This window comes from Carcharodon carcharias, chromosome 6 (assembly GCF_017639515.1).
Source record: "Carcharodon carcharias isolate sCarCar2 chromosome 6, sCarCar2.pri, whole genome shotgun sequence".
Classification (NCBI taxonomy): Eukaryota; Metazoa; Chordata; class Chondrichthyes; order Lamniformes; family Lamnidae; genus Carcharodon; species Carcharodon carcharias.
Window position 1 is genome coordinate 74284732 of NC_054472.1, and position 18204 is coordinate 74302935.

General features: G+C 44.6%; 1 protein-coding gene across 1 annotated transcript in view; it reads left to right on the forward strand.

Moving 5' to 3' along the window:
* Positions 1 to 18204, forward strand: part of LOC121278802 (serine incorporator 1-like) — a 142890-nt gene that overhangs the window by 65194 nt on the left and 59492 nt on the right. Inside the window, exon 7 of the mRNA XM_041189255.1 lies at positions 8649 to 8736. Coding sequence (XP_041045189.1) covers positions 8649 to 8736 — 88 coding nt within the window. The remainder of the gene's footprint in view (positions 1 to 8648; positions 8737 to 18204) is intronic.

Sequence of the window (18204 nt, forward strand, 5' to 3'; positions counted from 1 at the left end):
CCCACACAGCTTAGAGGGAATATTGGTCTTCGTGTTGAAATCGAACATTCCAACATACTGACAGTACTTGTGGGTTTGCCCCCTATTATTGTGCCTCTCTCTTCACCCCTATTGCCTCCCCACCCCCACCCGCACCCGGAACCCACCTCTGAAATGAAAAAAAGGCGAAAAGATTTAGATTGTGGTGTGAGAGAGAGCAGAAACAAAATGATGTGGATATTGAAAGCATATGACAAGAGACAAAAAGATATAGAGAAACCCTGCAAAGTATCTTCACCAACGTTTCCACTGATCACAGCAGCGTAGTAGGGGAGGGGAGTTTTGAGTGCTGAGTATTGTGATGAATGAAACTGTGAATGGTGATGAGTGAATAGTTCAGTAGTGTTCAAACTTTAACAATATTTGTCAAATAATTGATTTTTTTTTTCCTGCATTGTAGCCTACATTCCTGGAACAATGCTGCAGACATTGGTGTCCTGAGTCATGTTCTCTAACTGCTCTCCACTGTTTAAAGTCGTACCTAGCACAAAGGAAAATGGTTGTGGTCTTTGGAGGTCCAGGGTATCACTGCAGGAGTTCCTCAGGATAGTGTCCTCAGCACAACCATCTTCAGCTGTTTCATCAATGACCTTCCTTCCATCATAAGGTCGGAAGTGAGGATGTTCGCTGATGATTGCACAATGTTCAGCAACATTCGCGACTCCTCAGATACTGAAGCAGTCCATGTCCAAATGCAGCAAGACCTGGATAATATCCAGGCTTGGGCTGACAAGTGGCAAGTAACATTTGTTGCACGCAAGTGCCAGGCAATGACCATCTCCAATAAGAGAGAATCTAACGATCATCCCATCACATTCAATGGCATTACCATAACTGAATCCCCAACTATCTACATAGAACCAAAGAACCACAGAAAAGTTACAGCACAGAAGGAGGCCATTCGGCCCATCTTGTCCATGCCAGCCCGAGGACACCCAGCTGCCCCTTCTAATCCCACCTTCCTGCACCCGGCCCATAGCCCTGCAGCTTACAGCACTTTAGGTGCAAATTTAGGTACTTTTTAAAAGAGTTTGACGTTTCTGCTTCTACCACCAACCTGGGCAGCGAATTCCAGACACCCACGACCCCCTGCATAAAAAAGTTCTACCTCATGTCCCCCCTACACCTTCTGCCACTTATCTTGAATCTGTTTCTCCATAAGGGAAACAGTTTTATCCTGTCCACTCTATCTATTCCCTTCATAACTTTGTACGTCTCAATCAAGTCACCTCTCAGCCTTTTTTGTTCTAAGGAAAATAACCCCAATCTATCCAATCTCTCCTCATAGCTACACTTTTCTAACCCTGGCAACATTCTTGTAAACCTCCTCTGCACTCTCTCCAGAGCTATTACGTCCTTCCTGTAATGTGGTGACCAGAACTGCACACAATACTCCAGTTGTGGCCTCACCAATGTTTTATACAATTCCAACATTATATCCTTACTTTTAAATCTATACCTCTGCCAATGAAGGAGAGCCTTCCATATGCCTTCTTTACAACCTTGTCTACTTGAACTGCTGCCTTCATGGACCTGTGTACTTGGACGCCAACATCTCTCACTTCATCTACGCCTCTTAGTATATTCCCATTTATTGTGTAATCCCTGTAACTGTTTGACCTTTCTGAATGTATGACCTCACACTTCTCTATGTTAAAATCCATCTGCCACTTTACCAGCCACTCCACCAACCCATCTATATCATTCTGGAGATTATGGCTATCGTCTACACTATCCACTACTCGGCCAACATCCTGGGGGTTACCTTTGACCAGAAACTGAACTGGACCAGGCATATAAATACTACGGCTACAAGAGCAGGTCAGAGGCTGGGAATTCTGTGGCGAATAACTCATTTCCTGACTCCCCAAAGCCTGTCCACTGTCTACAAGGCACAAGCCAGGAATGTGAGGGAATACTTTCTACTTGCCTGGATGAATGCAGCTCCAACAACACTCAAGAAGCTCGACACCATTCAAGGCATAGCAGCCTGCTTGATTGGCACCACATCCACAAATATTCGCTTCCTCCACCACCGACGCACAGTGGGAGCAGTGTGTATCAGCTACAAGATGCATTGCAGGAATTCACCAAGACTCCTTAGCACCTTCCAAACCCATCTAGAAGGACAAAGGCAGCAGATGCATTGGGGCACCACCACCTGGAAGTTCCACTCCAAGCCACAAACCATCCTGACTTGGAAAAAATCATTGTTCCTTTGCTGTCGCTGAGTCAAAATCCTGGATCTCCCTTCCTTACAGCACTGTGGGTGTATCTATGCCACATGTACTGCAGTGGTTCAAGGAGGTAGCTCACCACCACCATCTCAAGGGCAATTAGGGAAGGCCAATAAATGCTGGCCCAGCCAGCGAAGCCCACATCCCATGAAAGAATGAAAAAAAAACTACCTCCTTAGCTGAGGCCTGGAGGTCTTCCTGCCCCTTGGAGGGGAAAAAAATGTTCCTCTTCCTGTCCAGCACTTCAAATCCCAGAACTCCACCTATGATTGTTGGCATCCATAGGAAAGAAACCTATATAATTGTATATAATTGTGCACTGCAGACTCGTAGAGAGCCTATAAGCACCTTGGAACAAGCCTGTGGCAAAACAAATTTGCACCCAGTGTTGAAGCATGGCCACCTGGCCCAGCAGGCTGCAGTTCTTGTTATTGGAGGTTTCAAAGACCAGAAACAGCCTGTTTGGAGAAGCTTACCCTCCTCGCACACTGCTTCTCAGAAATATCCAGGAAGCTCACTCTTAGGTCCGGATTTTGCTTCCAGGTCAGGTGCGCAGAGATGGGAGAGTTCCTGGCTCTGTGAACCTGAACTTTAAAAAATGGCTGCCCACAATTCTAACTTTGGGTTGGGAGCGGGGCTTGGGGCTGGTGGTTGCGGGCTGCATTCGGAGTTGGGACGTATGAACCCGGAAGTTGTGAGAGGTAGGCCTGGCACAGGTCGGGCGACTCAGGCACGTATAAGAAGTGCCTTTTCTGAGTTGTAGGCCTGAGTAGCGTTTCCTGAATGCTGCACATCCCGAACCTTAGAGAAGATGTTATTGAGTTGTTAGGTGAGTGTCAAAAATATAAATGTTGTCCAACTGTTAGATTATCCTAGGGATGAATGATCCATCATGGACTTTCCCAATGGGTCAATTGTCATTGATGCTTCCTAATCAAAAATGTGCTGAACTAGACCACTGAGTGGTCTCTCAAGACACAGCCATGGAGATGGCATCATCTTGGCACCACTACTTGTTGCAGATAAGATGCAGTGATTTAATGAGCTGGCTAGACTCAGTGGATGAATGAACAACATTGGGATGCTCATTATCCAATTCTCTTGTCCTGTTGTCACTCATCTCTCTGGATATGCCCACACTGTGACCCTTGGCCGAGGTCCATTACATTTGCACAATATAGTGGTATGACAGTCTGATTAAGACAGAGTAAGCCTATAGGGCTGTCAGCTGTGGCTGAGCACATCATGTCATCTTGGAGTGACAGCCGCAAATACACAGCACCAAGCATATGTGCGGAGCCCTTCTCTTAACCATACCGTTAAGATGAGATTTGTAAATAGCTAGTGCATGTAAGTACAGAAAAGTGACCTAGAGCAAGTTGCTCATGACATTTCTTGCCTTATATTTTCATTAATTAATTCCATTGCTGCTTTGGAAGAGATGGAGCTGGTTGCCCCATGCTTTTCTGACTGGGACCTGCACATCTTGGTAGGTCCAAAGGAGAAGAGAGATCAGATATCCAGATGGCCATCTCAAACTGCCTGCTGCTACCAAGGACACATGGATTCAGATTGCAGCAGTGGTGAGTGCCCCCCCAGAGGCCACCGGAGATTGTGCATCCAGTGCCGCAAAACGTTCAGTGACATGTTGCGTTCTCGCAAGGTGAGTAGCTTGGCTCAAGGACACAGAGGTCAAACAGAAGAGTCACATCTGCGTGCTGCAGATAAAGTGCGAGATCTGGCACATACCTCTGCTTCAGTATTGAGGCTTTATGTGTAAGCAGCACATTTAACTATGCACAAAAACGGCCGTAACTAGGCACTCTGATGTGCAGAGGCATTGAAGAGCAATATCTCTGCATGTGCTTTCTATGAGGGTAACATAAATTCATGTTGTGGTTACAGAACAAAAGGGCCTCGAGGTTGGGGCTGGGGGGGCAAGTGGTGGGGTTGGTCAGATTACCTGAGGCTTAGTGGAGCAGATGACCATGGAGGTCACCAGGATGCAGGAAGAGCTGTCTGTTGATGATAGTGAATCTACAGTGGCAGGTGATAAAGGAGATGTTGAGATTACTTTGACACATGGTAATGATGGCGGTCGTGCTGTCACTTTGCAGCGCACAATGGGACATTGGCATGAGAGGGAGCGCAACGATGGTGTTGTGCCATGCAGACAGCGCAAGCATGGTTAAAGCAGCATCAGAGAGTGCTTTCACAATGAGAAGGGCTATACCTAAATATTTTGTGTCTGCCACATATTGCATTTCTGCTCGCTAACCTCCCACAGATTCAAATCATCCCTCGGGAATCAAGAGGAGGAAGACGGAGAGCGCAGTATCACACCATACTAGCCTACACCCCACCAACTCAGATACAAGCACTTTGGAGGGATGTAGCATGCATGTAGAGTCAGTGGCATAGGGTGAAAGTCACCACAGCAGAGTGTAGGAGATGGTGTCAGAGTCTGAGATATCTGTGCACAGTCACCATCAGAGGAGGGAGAAAAGTCATGATGATGCTCCAGTGGGCAGGAATGTGGAGACTCAGGAGTTAGCTTTTGGAACAGATGTGTGGACATCTGGCAGAGTTCCCTGAGGCAGTGGAATTGCACAGACAGAGGACTGCAATTGGAGGGTCCATCACTGTCATGAGCTCCACATTCTCCAGGGGGCTCAAGCACATTAGCTCTGAGCAGGAGAGATTGGCCAATCTCATGGGGAGATGCATGCAACACTGAGTGGATGCAAGAGCAGTGTCTAGGCCAGGAAAGAGTGCAAACCTCCCACAGTAGCCTGGATCAATCCGCACGCTTCTGAAGCACTAATTTTTTCCATGCGCCTGGGTGCAACAGCCAGTGGCAACAGAAAATTTCCTTGACACACCAGAAGCCCCACCCACCCTGGGTTAGGTGAAAACAGTGGGAATTAAGCCCTTGACACTATTGGGCCAGTAAATACAAACTGAACTATAGGGGTACTTCACCTCTCCCCGGCTATCCAAAATAAACGTCCAAAAGACTGACGTCCTCTGGCCTGATCTGCTCTGCACATTTCAGGATTCATACAGCGGGGATGCCAAAATCCGAATCCAAAGCAGCTGACATTTTAAATGGTTAGCTGCCTCCGTGAAACGTACATGCACGAAACTCAGCCAACCTCCTAACCCACCACCACGAAAATGGGAAATACAATGTTTAAGGACAGGACAGAGCCTCTCTGTCGTGGCAAAAATCTGGGCCTTAGTCTATGGACCTCGTGTGCTGGGTAAGGCCATCAACAAGCAGTCTCTTCACGTTCTATCTATTAACAGGTACCCCTGCTACTGTCCTGGTTCTTCAGCCTGCTGTTGCTGCTGTTTCTGTTGTTACTGTTGCTCCTTTTCATTCATCCATAATAATGAGGCAATAGTGGCACCCTTTATAAGCTGTGAGTGCTCACTTAGGGTGAGTATAGGAAAAAAGAAATCAGGAACAGGCAATATCCAGACTGAAAAATCCCTTGGAAATCCAAAAAAACAAGATAGCCATAGATCCCAACAACCTGACTGTCAGTTCATAAATAATCCTTTAAATATTGCTTCTATTTTCCCCCTCCTCTCCCTGAGACCAGTCGCATTGGGTTTTACCTTGTGGGCTCAGTACTGGGTGGGACTTGCAGTGTTTGATGTTAATATCAGACCAAGTCCTACTGACATTGTCGGGTCCCAATTTGCATGCATTTTTGGCACCTGCATTGGTCAACTAAAAAAATCGTGGGGCTAAAATATGTACCACAGCAGATCGGATTGGTACAGGCCAGTAAATACTGTTACTCACCCCTTCACACTGACTGTGGGTTAATATTCCCCCCATCTTGTCTGGAAATTTCGGGTGCCACAGTTCAATGTCACATTCGTGTCCACAAATTTTGTAAAATTTCAACACTGAAATTACAGTTGAAGACATAGGCTATACACCAACTGAATACGAGAAAAACATAGTTTTTCAGTGAAAGACAAGTAAAGACGTGAAAATATGCAGCCCAGGGTAAATTGGACAGCAGAAGCCTCAATGAAAAAAGTGAACCAATTAAGTCACTTAAAACAGTTTTCAAAGATTGTTTTGGATACTGAACTCAAAAATTCACAAGCAAAAGTTCTGGCATTTTGTTCTGGAATTGGAAGTGGGAAGGCGCGTGGGGGAACTGGGCACCACCAAGAGAACCCAGCTATCTACTTCACTTCACACTTAAACTTTCAGTCATGTTTGAATGGGACCAACATATGCCTTCTGGGACCCAGTAAGTTTCATTCTGCTGAGCAGATCAGCATTCAAATATACTCTGCATTGTATATGCTCAAGGGAAGTGGGAACTCTCAGTGCAGGGATTACCCAGGCCCCATCTCAATGACCTTATGAGAGCAAGCTTAAAGGTTCCCCAAACAAGAATGAACGAGTTATCCAAACCCCTGCCCGCACCCATCAATTCCAGGCTCCACCCAGCAGTAGCTGAGCAATCCTGCTGGAGGTACAATGGGAATCTGCTGGAACAGCTGAGGAACATTCGACCAAATCTTGTTTCCTTCAATAAATTGAGAATTTACTAAAAAAAAGGTTTGCAACAAACTGAGGATAAAATAACACTACCAAAATTTAGAAGGAAAATATTTTTTTATTGTGTCCCATCATATGAGCACTGCACGTGCAATTGTATTTCTCTTGTTTTTTTTTAAGATCTTTATTGACCTTGATTTCCAGCTCAGGAATTTTAAAAAATTGAAATCTTGATTTTCAAGGTTGCTTTTCTTCCCCTTTAAATCATCTCCATCTTCTCAAGTGTTGGAATGGCAGTCCCACTGCAAAATATATATGTGATGAGCTGTGACCTACAATAGTTTGGGGTTACAGAAGAGTCTGGTATGCAGATGGAATTGGCTCAAGATTTTTTTAACAGCTTTAAGATGAAAATATTTTGTATGAAAAACCTTTAAACCAGCATGAAACAGCAAGTTGATTCTTGATAAAACATAATTAGTAATTGACCACATTGCCACTTCGCCCCCATCCACATTACTCGGCAAAAGTCTTATGCAGGCTGACACTACTGAGCAGATAACTAGTACGTGTGACTCATTGTAGATTTAGATCTTAAATCTTTGAATAGGTTTCATGAATTAAAGTTTTTTTTCAGTATCAAGTGTGCATGAATGAAGAATTCTCTTAGAATATTAAAAATGCTTTTTTTCATCTCCACCTGGCTCCTGAAGCCTATCCACAGTGAATATTGGGTGAGTGGCAATGGAAATGGCATGGGGGTGGTGTGGGCATATGAGGGGGTATTGGGTAGGTGGGTGTTGTACTAGAGGGCAAGATGGAGTGGGCAAAAGGGTGAGGGCAAGAGGGCCTACCAACCTTTTTTAAAACTGGGGGACAAAGCTTCCGAGAACTGAGGTAGGCCTTCTAACTAGCCCGCCTTGTCACTCATCCACTTCCATGACAGTCTCTGAACTGCCTCTGGAGGCATCAGGCCCGACTAGATCACGTCCCTGACCCCCACCCTCCCTAAGCGAAAATTATGTGCAAGGGGGTTATTTCTTGAGCTTCTCACCTCCGGGGTGAAAATCCGACGCCATGAGATCCATTTTCCAATGACCCTTAGGGCTTCTAAAAGACAGGAAACATGTTAAGTATATCATTCATGGAACATATAGGATAATGGCACAGAAACATTGGTGAGATGTAAACGAGAACCAAGGGGGTGGAGAGTCAATGGGAAAGAATATTGGATGGTATGATGTAGACAGCGCAATGAGAAAACTGTGGCAGCTCTACAAAGAGGCTGATACGTAAACAAAAATGAGAAAGAAACAAGGAAAATGATTAGGAAAAAGGTACAGTTTCTTGGCTTGAGAAATGATGTGTCACTGTAATATTGTAAGTCATGTGCTACACTGAGCCCCTGCCAGTGTAAAATAGCTTATCCTTCGACTTACGATGAGACCGGGCATGAGCCTTGTTTAAACTTATGTAAGCTGAGCATTTTAGATTTATTTTGTGAATATTAGCAGTATTAACTGCCTTTCAGAAAATTTAAGGAAAGTTTAAAAGCTGCTGTAAGCAATCTTTTTAAAATGTTTTGGTGCTATTTGGGAACATTTATTTGCATTATTAGTTTTTATTTTTACACTGCTTAATTCTCTTGTGAACAACAGAAGTTATGTCCAATACAATTTGAAATAATTGAATTTGTTTTTCTTGCCTGACCCTATAAGTTTAACAAGTTAATCAGCAAAAAAGAAGCCTCATGATTAAGAATGCATCATAAGTTATTAGATTTTACTTTTTACTTGCTCACTAACAATTAAGACTCTTTACTAAATTTTATTCCATTCTAGGAATTTCAGCTTTGCACTGGCCTTCAATCCTCCATCATCACTCTGTATATTATGTACCTTACCTGGTCAGCAATGACAAATGAGCCAAGTAAGTAAATTATTTTCCTCTTATTGATATATACTCCTTCCTCATTTTGACATGCAAATCTAATATTACCTGTTAATAAAACAGAAAATGCTGGAAATACTCAGCAAGTCAGGCAGCATCTGCAGAGAGAATAATGTTTCAGGTTGACAACCTTTCATCATAAGGGTTAATAATTGCCATTGAATTTTTTTTGGCCCAGATTTTGCAGTAGAAATGACTGCAAAACTGTCAAAATTCACAATCATTACTCCACTGAAACTGACAGCAGCTTCTGGGGTCTGCTCATACACAGAATAACACAGAAATGCAGGAGTTATTTCCGTGATTCTATGCTTCTCCAGAGGATGCACTGTGAGATAACCCATTCAGAAATCATGGAAGGCAATTGAATTTACACTATTAATCTCACCGTAAAAATCTGAAAAAGTTACGCCTGGTTAAATGAATTGCAACTGCCTTTTTAACAGTGCACTAACTTCATAATTACTGCTAAGCACGCACGCTGGCTCTGAATAGCTAATATTATGTTTGAGGGATGTCAAATTTCTTCATAGTGACGAGAGGTTCCATGGGGCTGAATTTTACAAGGGGGAGAGTGGGTGTATGGTTCATCCCACACCCCACCCCGGAAATAAAGTCGGTGGCAAAGCGACGGACTTGGACAGAAGGATGCCCTGCAGTGATAACATGCTGGAGGCAGCCCTACCAAGCTGAGCGTCAGACTTTCACCCCTCAGTCAAAGGAAGCTCCATTCTTGAGCTGCAGTCAGTCGGGTTGGCTGGCAGCTCTTGCAGCCCTAGCAGTGTCAGAACCCAGTAGAGGGCACTGCTGGGACTGCAAGCAGTTCCTGGGGTGAAGAGGACTTCGCCACCAAAGAGAGGTAAGTCCAAGGTTTTGGATAGGAAGGGATCAGAGAGTGCTGTTGGGGGAGGGGTGGGGGGGTAGTGGGGTGGAGGGGGGGGTTGGGGGGGTGGATGGCGAGAGCTTGGGGGTGCTGGTTTTGAAGGCCAGGTGGGGAGGCATCTATCTTCGAGGCCTTGGGGCTTGCCCCGATGCACGCAGGGCACCCCTAAAGGAGATAACCCCTTTCTTTCCTGTCCTTTCAGCAAATTTAGTACAAAGTGGTCTGCCTATTCTGGTTCGCCCTCTGCCAGCCAGCATATTATGGCGGTGGAGGTGGACTTAGGCCATTAAGTGCCCAATAATTGGCCATGTAAAAGCCTCAACAGGTCTGTGGGTAGGCTAGACTAGGCAAGCCTGCCCATATTATGGGCACCAGGTCGGAAGTGAGCAGGAAGGCAGTGAGCTGGTGACCCGACATATTTTACGTGCCTCCCTGCCAAAAATGTGTTCAGCGGGGTTGTGGTGGGGTGGGGCGGTGCATAAAATCCAGCCCCGTGTACCTTTTAAAAGTAATGCTTTTCTTTAAAAAGTAGTTTACCTTTATTATAGCCTATGTTAATTCAATCATCATCACTATGTGGAAAGTTTAAATTAAAAGTGAAGGGTTTTAGGTGCTTTTAACTCCCTAACTTGCTATGTGTGAATACTTCAATGTGATTGACTACCTACTTGCTTTCTGACATCATTGCTGGTGCATATCAAGAGGTCCCCCTGACTTGGCACCAGATTTAAAATGGGAAAGCCACTTCAAGCTCAGCACTGAGCACTGTCACTTCACTGCGGGCTGCAAAATCTGGGCCTTTGAATTTCTTACTGCGTCCCAAAAAAAAATGCCGAAGTATTGTTGCTGGTCCCATTTGCTGTTTAACCTTTTCTTTTTCCACTTTACTTATCAAAGGAATCATTAATTATAATTTTTAATTCAAATTAATCTTAATGCACATTAAATAAAATAGTGTAGGTTAGGAAGTCAACTACCATAAATGCAATCCAATTTTACAAACCCAGGCTGGAGTTTTCCTGTTGGAGACATTGCGATCCCACCTCCAGCCCAGCAGTGCTGATCTGCGGGATTTTCATCTCTTGAGGGGTGGGATGGTTTGGAGATGGAGACAGAGGTGGGCCAGTGCTGAAGCAGCCAGGTTAAAAGGCCTGTCTCCTAGAAGAATCAGCTCAGTTCTTCACATCAATGTAACCCTCCTCCCCACCCTTACCCCCCCTCTCCCCTTACCCCCTCACCCCCCTGACCTCACTTACCCCCTCACTCCCTATCACCTTCACACCCCCTTCACCTCTACCATCCCTCACCCCCCCCTCACCCTCCTCTCCCTTACCCACCCCACCCCCCCCACCCCGTATCCCTCTTACCCCTTTTTGCCACCCATCACCCCATACCATATTCATTCCACCTCTAATCCATGGTTCAAGTCTGCACGTGTGATTTGGGAAGTTTTCCAAAATGCAGCCATCTCACTGCAAATTCTGGAAGTTTTGAAATGTCCACTTCTCCAGTGATGCCGGCAGCTTCTAAATCATGTGCGAGGTTCCTGACCCACTCAGCTGAAAATGGCCGGAGGCGGAACTGGAGGCAAGACTTCTGTCTTCTGCACTCAGTGGCCATCTTTTTCTAAATCCCGACCACAGTCCATGAAAATCTTTGGGGCCTGTGATTTCAGCAATTATGCTGGAGCTATATCTGCTGGGGACTATTTGCTGGTTGAAAGAAAATTATAGTTTGGTAGATTGTATTGCAAGATTCTTTATTAGCTTCCCTAAAATAACAATGATTCAGTAGAACAATCACATCATCATTTGCAACTAAACAAAGAGCACTGGAAAAGGTGAGTGCTGTATCAAGTACATAATGCAGTGTAGACTCACTACCAATGTCAAACATAATGGACATTCAGAGCTTTCCTGAAAGCTAGCCTTTTTAATTGTTCAATAAAGTGCTGAAGATCTTTTGAGAAGGTTCATTGAATTAAGAAGAAAATAATGAACCAAAATGGGGAATTAATTATCACTCATGCTATCATAGGCAATTGCATTAGCTAATCCGATCAAAACAAATTGATTTGGCCAACTGTATCATGGTCCACAATGAGCTGAGACAGAAGATCTAAAACCATAAGCTGAATCAGGATTCCCAAAAATGGGTCAGCTGGGGCCATGTCAAAGATGAAAATGCAAAAATCTGGAACAGGAGTCAAATGCACCTCAAATAAGCCCACTTCTGGGTTTAACAGGGATAAGCTGAGGGGAAGGTTACTATCACACTCATGGGAAGTGAGTTGATCATTTAAATATTATAATGAGGCGGTGTTAACCTCTCTCTCTGGAAGTCTCACTGTTTTAAACTCTCAGTCCCGAAGACTGGCTGTGTTAACCTCTCTCTCCGGAAGTCTCACTCTCTCTCTGGAAGTCTCGCTGTTTTAATCTCTGTTTTAAAGTCTGGCTGTTTTATTTATTTTGTCCCTTAGTCTTGCTGTTTTAGCCTTTCTGCCATGAAATCTCACTGTTTTAACCTCTATATCCTGAAGTCTCACTGTTTTAACCTCTCTATCTGTATTCTCGCTGTTTTAACCCCTCTATCCCAAATTCACGCTATTTTAGACTCTCTGTCCCAAAATCTTGCTGTTTAAAGCTCTGTCCTGAAGTCTCACTGTTTAAACCTCTCTGTCCCGAAGTCTCGCTGTTTTAACCTCTCTGTCACTTAGTCTCATTGTTTTAACCTCTCCATCTCGAAGTCTGGGTGTTTTAATCTCTTTGTCACTTAGTTTTGCTGTGTTAACTTCTCTCTCCCAAAGTCTCGTTTTTTTAACATCTCTGTCCTGAAGTCTCGATTTTTTAACCTCTCTCTCCCAGAGTCTGGCTGTTTTAACCTTTTTTAAAACAGCCTCATTTTAGCAGTCATTCCATTTTTAACTGCAGTTGACCGGGTTTCCCAGACAGAAGAAAGGTGGCTTCACTGGGACAGAATCTATTAGGTAAATGCCTTTACAAGACTGCTTGTAGGCTAGGAAGAGTAGAAGCGCTTCAGGCCCAATAAGCTCGTGCCACCAACCCCCACAATAATGTGTCTGCCTCCCCGTCTCACCCCCAACCACCATCACCAACCCCCACCACTAACTGAGCCTTACCTGTGATTGATACGCAGCAGACCACCATGGGATCTCTGCCCAGTGTTTGGGATTTCCCCTGCGATCCAGGGAACCAACCCTCTGCAATCCAGACTCCCCTCCACCCCCAACCAGTTCCTCACCTGTGATCTGTCTTCAATATATCGACTTGCTCTCCCAGACTTCAGCACTGTAAAATAGCGTCTGCTCGAAAGACCAGCAATCTGGTGGCCTGTGGATGGGAACCCCACTTAACAGAGTCTTGCAATTAAATTCTGCAGGACATTCGGGAACCAATTCCTCCAGGTTTCGTGACATAAGGACACAATGCAAAAACACAAGAATTAGGAGCAGGAGTAGGCCATTTGGCCCCTTGAGCCTGTTCTGCTATTGATAAGGTCATGGCTGATCCGATTGTGGTCTTAGCTCCACTTTCCTGCCCGTCCCCATAAGCCTTGACTCCCTTGTTGATCAAAAGACTATCAAACTCAGCCTTCTATAAATTCAGTGACCCAACTCCACTGCTGTCTGGAGAAAATCATTCCACAGACTCTGGTAATTATGGTTTTATTTAACTTGTAGTGTACCTTTAAGAATAATATTAGGCAAGATCGCATGATCTGTAGTAACTAATAGAGTAGCACAGGCTACCTCAGCAGTCAGTGTAGAGATAGAGTTGGGGTTGAAAGCACATGTGTAGTTGCTGCTAAGTATACTGTAAATAAACTTAATGGCCAGAATTTTTACCTCATTGGGCATTCACGTGCCCGACCCGAACGAGCGTAAAATGACACGCGATGACGTCGGGTGAGCGCCCGGACACCATCGCCCACTCGCGCGATATTCCGGTTGATAGGCGTGCACGGGAATCTGCAGCACGCCCGCCAACAATTAAAAGGCCTATTAAGGCCATTAAAGTTATAATTGAATTAAATTTTTCCCTGCCTGTCCAACCTTACGACTGGCAGGCAGGTGAAAAGGCCAAGCAGCCTATGCAGTTTTCAGGAAACCTCATCCACAGGTAGGATGAGGTGTCCAACAGCAAATAAAAATAAAATTTAAATTTAAACATTTCATTAATAACGTATCCCAGGTCCTGTGACAGAGTCTCATGAGGGGACTTGTTTTTTTAACATTTTAAAAATCTTTATTTTTACTTTTCAAAACTCTTCTTCTCCATGACACAGCTCTGTGCCTCAGGGAGCTTTTGCTGTGCGCAGTTAGGCACATGCGTGAACTTGCGCACTCATCCTCCTCTTCCTCCACACAGGCAGCACTGAGCGCTGCAGCTCATGTTTCACGCTGGGCAGGCCTTAATTGGCCCATCAGCGTGAAATCGCCGTCTGGTCCCGATTGCGGCAGCTTCCCAACCGCTCCCATCTGCCCCCGCCAAGCCTGCCCAGTGAGAGAAAAGTCATGGCCAATGTTTCCACCCAAGAAGTGTCTGCAGAGCAACTCTATCACTAATGGCGCAACTCGGCCATCCTACAACACAGACTCATGACCCTCTAAAAGAAAAAATTACCCTCATCACAGTCTTAAATGAGAGACCCCTATTTTTTAAACTATATCCCCAGATTCCCCAACATGGGGGGGGAAACATTCTCTCAGCGTCCACTTTGTCAAGTCCTCTCAGGATCTTATATGTGAAAACAGCAAGATTTAGGGACAAAGAGGTTAAAACAGAGAGACTTTGGGACAGCGAGATTAAAACAGCGAGATTTTGGGATAGGGAGATTAATACAACGAGACTTCAGGACAGAGAGGTTAAAACAGCGAGATTTTGGGAGAGAGAGATTAAAACAGTGAGACTTCGGGACAGAGAGGATAATGAGCCAGACTTTGGGGTAGAGATGTTAAAACAGCGAGACTTCAGGACAGAGAGATTAACACAGTGAGACTTTGGGACAGAGAATTTAAAACAGCCAGACTTCAGGACAGAGAAGTTAAAACAGCTAGACTCTGGGAGAGAGAGGTTAAAACAATTGAGACTTCGGGACGGAGAGGTTAAAACAGCCAGACTCTGGGAGAGAGAGGTTAAAAAATCAAGACCTCGGGACGGAGAGGTTAAAACAGCGAGACTTTGGGAGAGAGAAGTTAACACAGCAAGACTAAGTGACAGAGAGATTAAAACACCCAGACTTTGAGACGGAGAGGTTAAAACAATGAGACTAATGACAGAGAGGTTAAAACAGAGAGACTTCGGGACAGAGAGGTTAAAAAAATTGAGACTTTGGGACAAAGAAGTTTAAACAGTGAGACTTCAGGACAGAGCTTTAAACAGCAAGATTTTGGCTCAGAGTCTAAAACAGCGAGACTTTGGGATAGAGAGGTTAAAACAACGCGAATACAGACAGAGAGGTTAAAACAGTGAGACTTTGGGATAGAGAGGTTAAAGCAGCGGGATTTCATGGCAGAAAGGCTAAAACAGCAAGACTAAGGGACAAAGCGAATAAAACAGCCAGACTTTAAAACAGAGATTAAAACAGTGAGACTTCCAGAGAGAGAGTGAGACTTCACACAGTGAGACTTCTGGACAGAGAGTCTAAAACAGCCAGGCTTTGGGACAGAGAGGTTCAAATTGTGAGACTTCAGGAGAGAGAGGTTAATACTGTGAGACTTCGGGACTGGGAGGTTAAAACAGTGAAACCTTTGGATAGAGAGGTTAAAACAGGGAGAGTTCGGGACAGAGAGATTAAAACAGCAAAATTTCGGGAGTGAGAGGTTAACACAGTGAGACTTCGGAACAGAGAGATTAAAACAGACAAGTCAGAACAGAGAGATGAAAACAGCGATACCTCAGGTCAGAGAGATTAAAGAACAAGACTTCCGGCAGAGAGTTTAAAACAGCGAGACCTTGAGACAGAGGGTTTAAAATGGCAAGACTTCAGGAGAGAGAGATTAAAATAGTGAGGCTTCTGGACAGAGAGGTTAGCGCATTGAGATTACAGGTCAGAGAGGTTAAAACAGCCAGACTTCGGCACGAGAGATTAAAACAGCCAGGCTTGGAGACAGGGAGGTTAAAACAGCCTGATTTCGGGACAGAGAGGTTAAAACAGCCTGATTTCGGGACAGAGAGGTTAAAACAGTGAGACTTCCGAGACAGAGAGGTTAAAACAGCGAGACTTCGAGACAGAGAAGATAAAACAGCCAGGCTTCGGGGGAGAGACGTTAACACAGCGAGATTTCAGGACAGAGAGATTATAACAGCCAGACTTTGAGGATGCACGCCATCAAATCCAGGCGACTTGTTAGCCTTTAGTCCCAATAGTGTCTCGTGTACCTTTTCCCAAATGATTCTGATTGGTTTAAGTTCCTCTCTCCCTTTAACCTCTTGTTTTTTAAGTGTTCTGGGTATGTTTTTTGTGTCTTCTACCGTGAAGCTGGACACAAATACCTGTTCAATGCTTCTGCCATTTTCCTACTTCCCATTATTAATTCCCCAGTCTCACCCTCTAAGGGACAAAAGCTTACTTTAGCTTCCCTTTTCCTTTTAATTTCTTTCAAAAACTCTGAGGCTGGGATGGCGGGCGGGAGTGGAAAATATTGCGAGAAGGCCAAAAATTGGTTTTACGTCGTTGTGGAGCCAGTTTGCAATGGTCTGCCCCGTCCGTCAATGGCAGGCTGAGTTTGTCGCCACAGCATGTCAGCAATGTCATCTTAATACATTTCCAACTTATTATAAGCCCTGCTTGCTGGAATCATCCCCCACACTGGATCATCAAACCACTTTGGCGTGCAGTTAGAACAATGTGTTTCACAGCGGTACATAAGCAACGTGCACCTGGCGACCTGCACTTCGCTCATCACTCTGAGGCTAGTCTGCCTGCCTTATGTCATGCAGCGCTTCTAGGAATCAGAGCAAGGCTTCACAGACAGCACCGCATCACTTTCAGGAGGTTGTCACAGGCATGTCTCTGCCTATCAGACCAGTGGTAAGGTGAGACCAATGGTAATGGGCTGCAGGGCTAGGGCTCCACTGGGGAAGGGGGCATCTGGCCTCAGGCAGGAGAAGAGGCTGCAGGCTCCGGAGGGGTCACAAGAGGGAAGGTTGTCCTTGGACACATGACTGGGGGGAGAGTGCAGTGGCCTCAAGATGGTGACAGGTGAGGTATATATGGGCCATAGGCACATCCACTTCAAAATGCTTAGGGGCTGACAAAGATATGCACCAAAAGCACAATGGGATCAAGGAATACAGGAGGTCAATGGAAGGGTTTTGAGGCCAAAGGGTGTTTTGCTGAAGTTGGGTTTGTGAATATTTGTTGGGATAGAAGGGAATGAGAACCCCTCTGTAGTTTTAACACAATATTAATGTGGGAGTAATTGCCATTTGGTGTGAGAAATAGAACAGTAATCCAGTCTTCAACATTGACATTCTTCACAGTGGCGAGCACAAAAGGATAACATACCTAAAAAAAGACAATATGATACAAATATAGGTAACAGGCAAGAGTTAGTACACAGGACATTTCTGTTGATGTGCAAGACATGGTTGGCCATGCAACCAGCTTTGTCATATCCATTTGAATAGCCTATGACATAATTACATATAATTTATATAATTACACATTCACTGCTGCGGATCTGGTGATTTTACATCTCTGTGCTGTAACCTAAGATATAAGTTAATGGTAGGCCTCTCAAAGTTTTATTTTTGGTAGGACAGAAGTCAATGATTATAAATCAACATTTATCTTCTTTCGGATCTGACGCTTGATTGAATTTCATCTGCACTCTGGAGGTGAGATATTGCAGTTGCTATCAGTCTTAGCTATGGTCTGTTGGAAACTGAGTTAAAACATCCAAAACTTGTTTCACTTGCACTCATCACGCTGCACGGAGGCAAAATTTGTATTCCCAATAGTCTGAACTGTTTACAGACTACCTGAGCTGAAGGTAACAGTGCTATCCCCACCCTATTTTGCAAACTAATTATTTCAACGGACTGTTGACAAATTTTGGAATATTATCTAAATTTGTGTTTTATTGGCATCCAATTTCAGCTCCGTTTGCATCTCATCAAGTAATGAAGCCAGCATGCAGCAAGACCTGGACACCATTCAGTTTTGGGCTTACTTGGGCAAGTAGCATTCATGCCACACAAATGCCAGGAAATGACCATCTCCAACATGACAGAACCTAACTATCCCCCTTTGACATTTAACAGCCCACCAGCGAACCGGTGTGTTTCCCATCCGTGCATAATTAATCAGGTGGGAAGTAGTCAATATGGCATGAAAACCCACCATTGCAGTCAGTGAGAAGTTGCCGGTTTTTACACCCACTCCCGCATTTAGTGCAATGCGGGGAAAATCCCGCCCTGACTATCTGTTTTTATATTTCTAGCTAGCATTCTCTCATACTCCTAATTTCTCCTTCGTTATTTTTCAGTCATTCTTTACTGATTTCCAAAATCTGTCCAATCTTCTGTACTATCATTAAT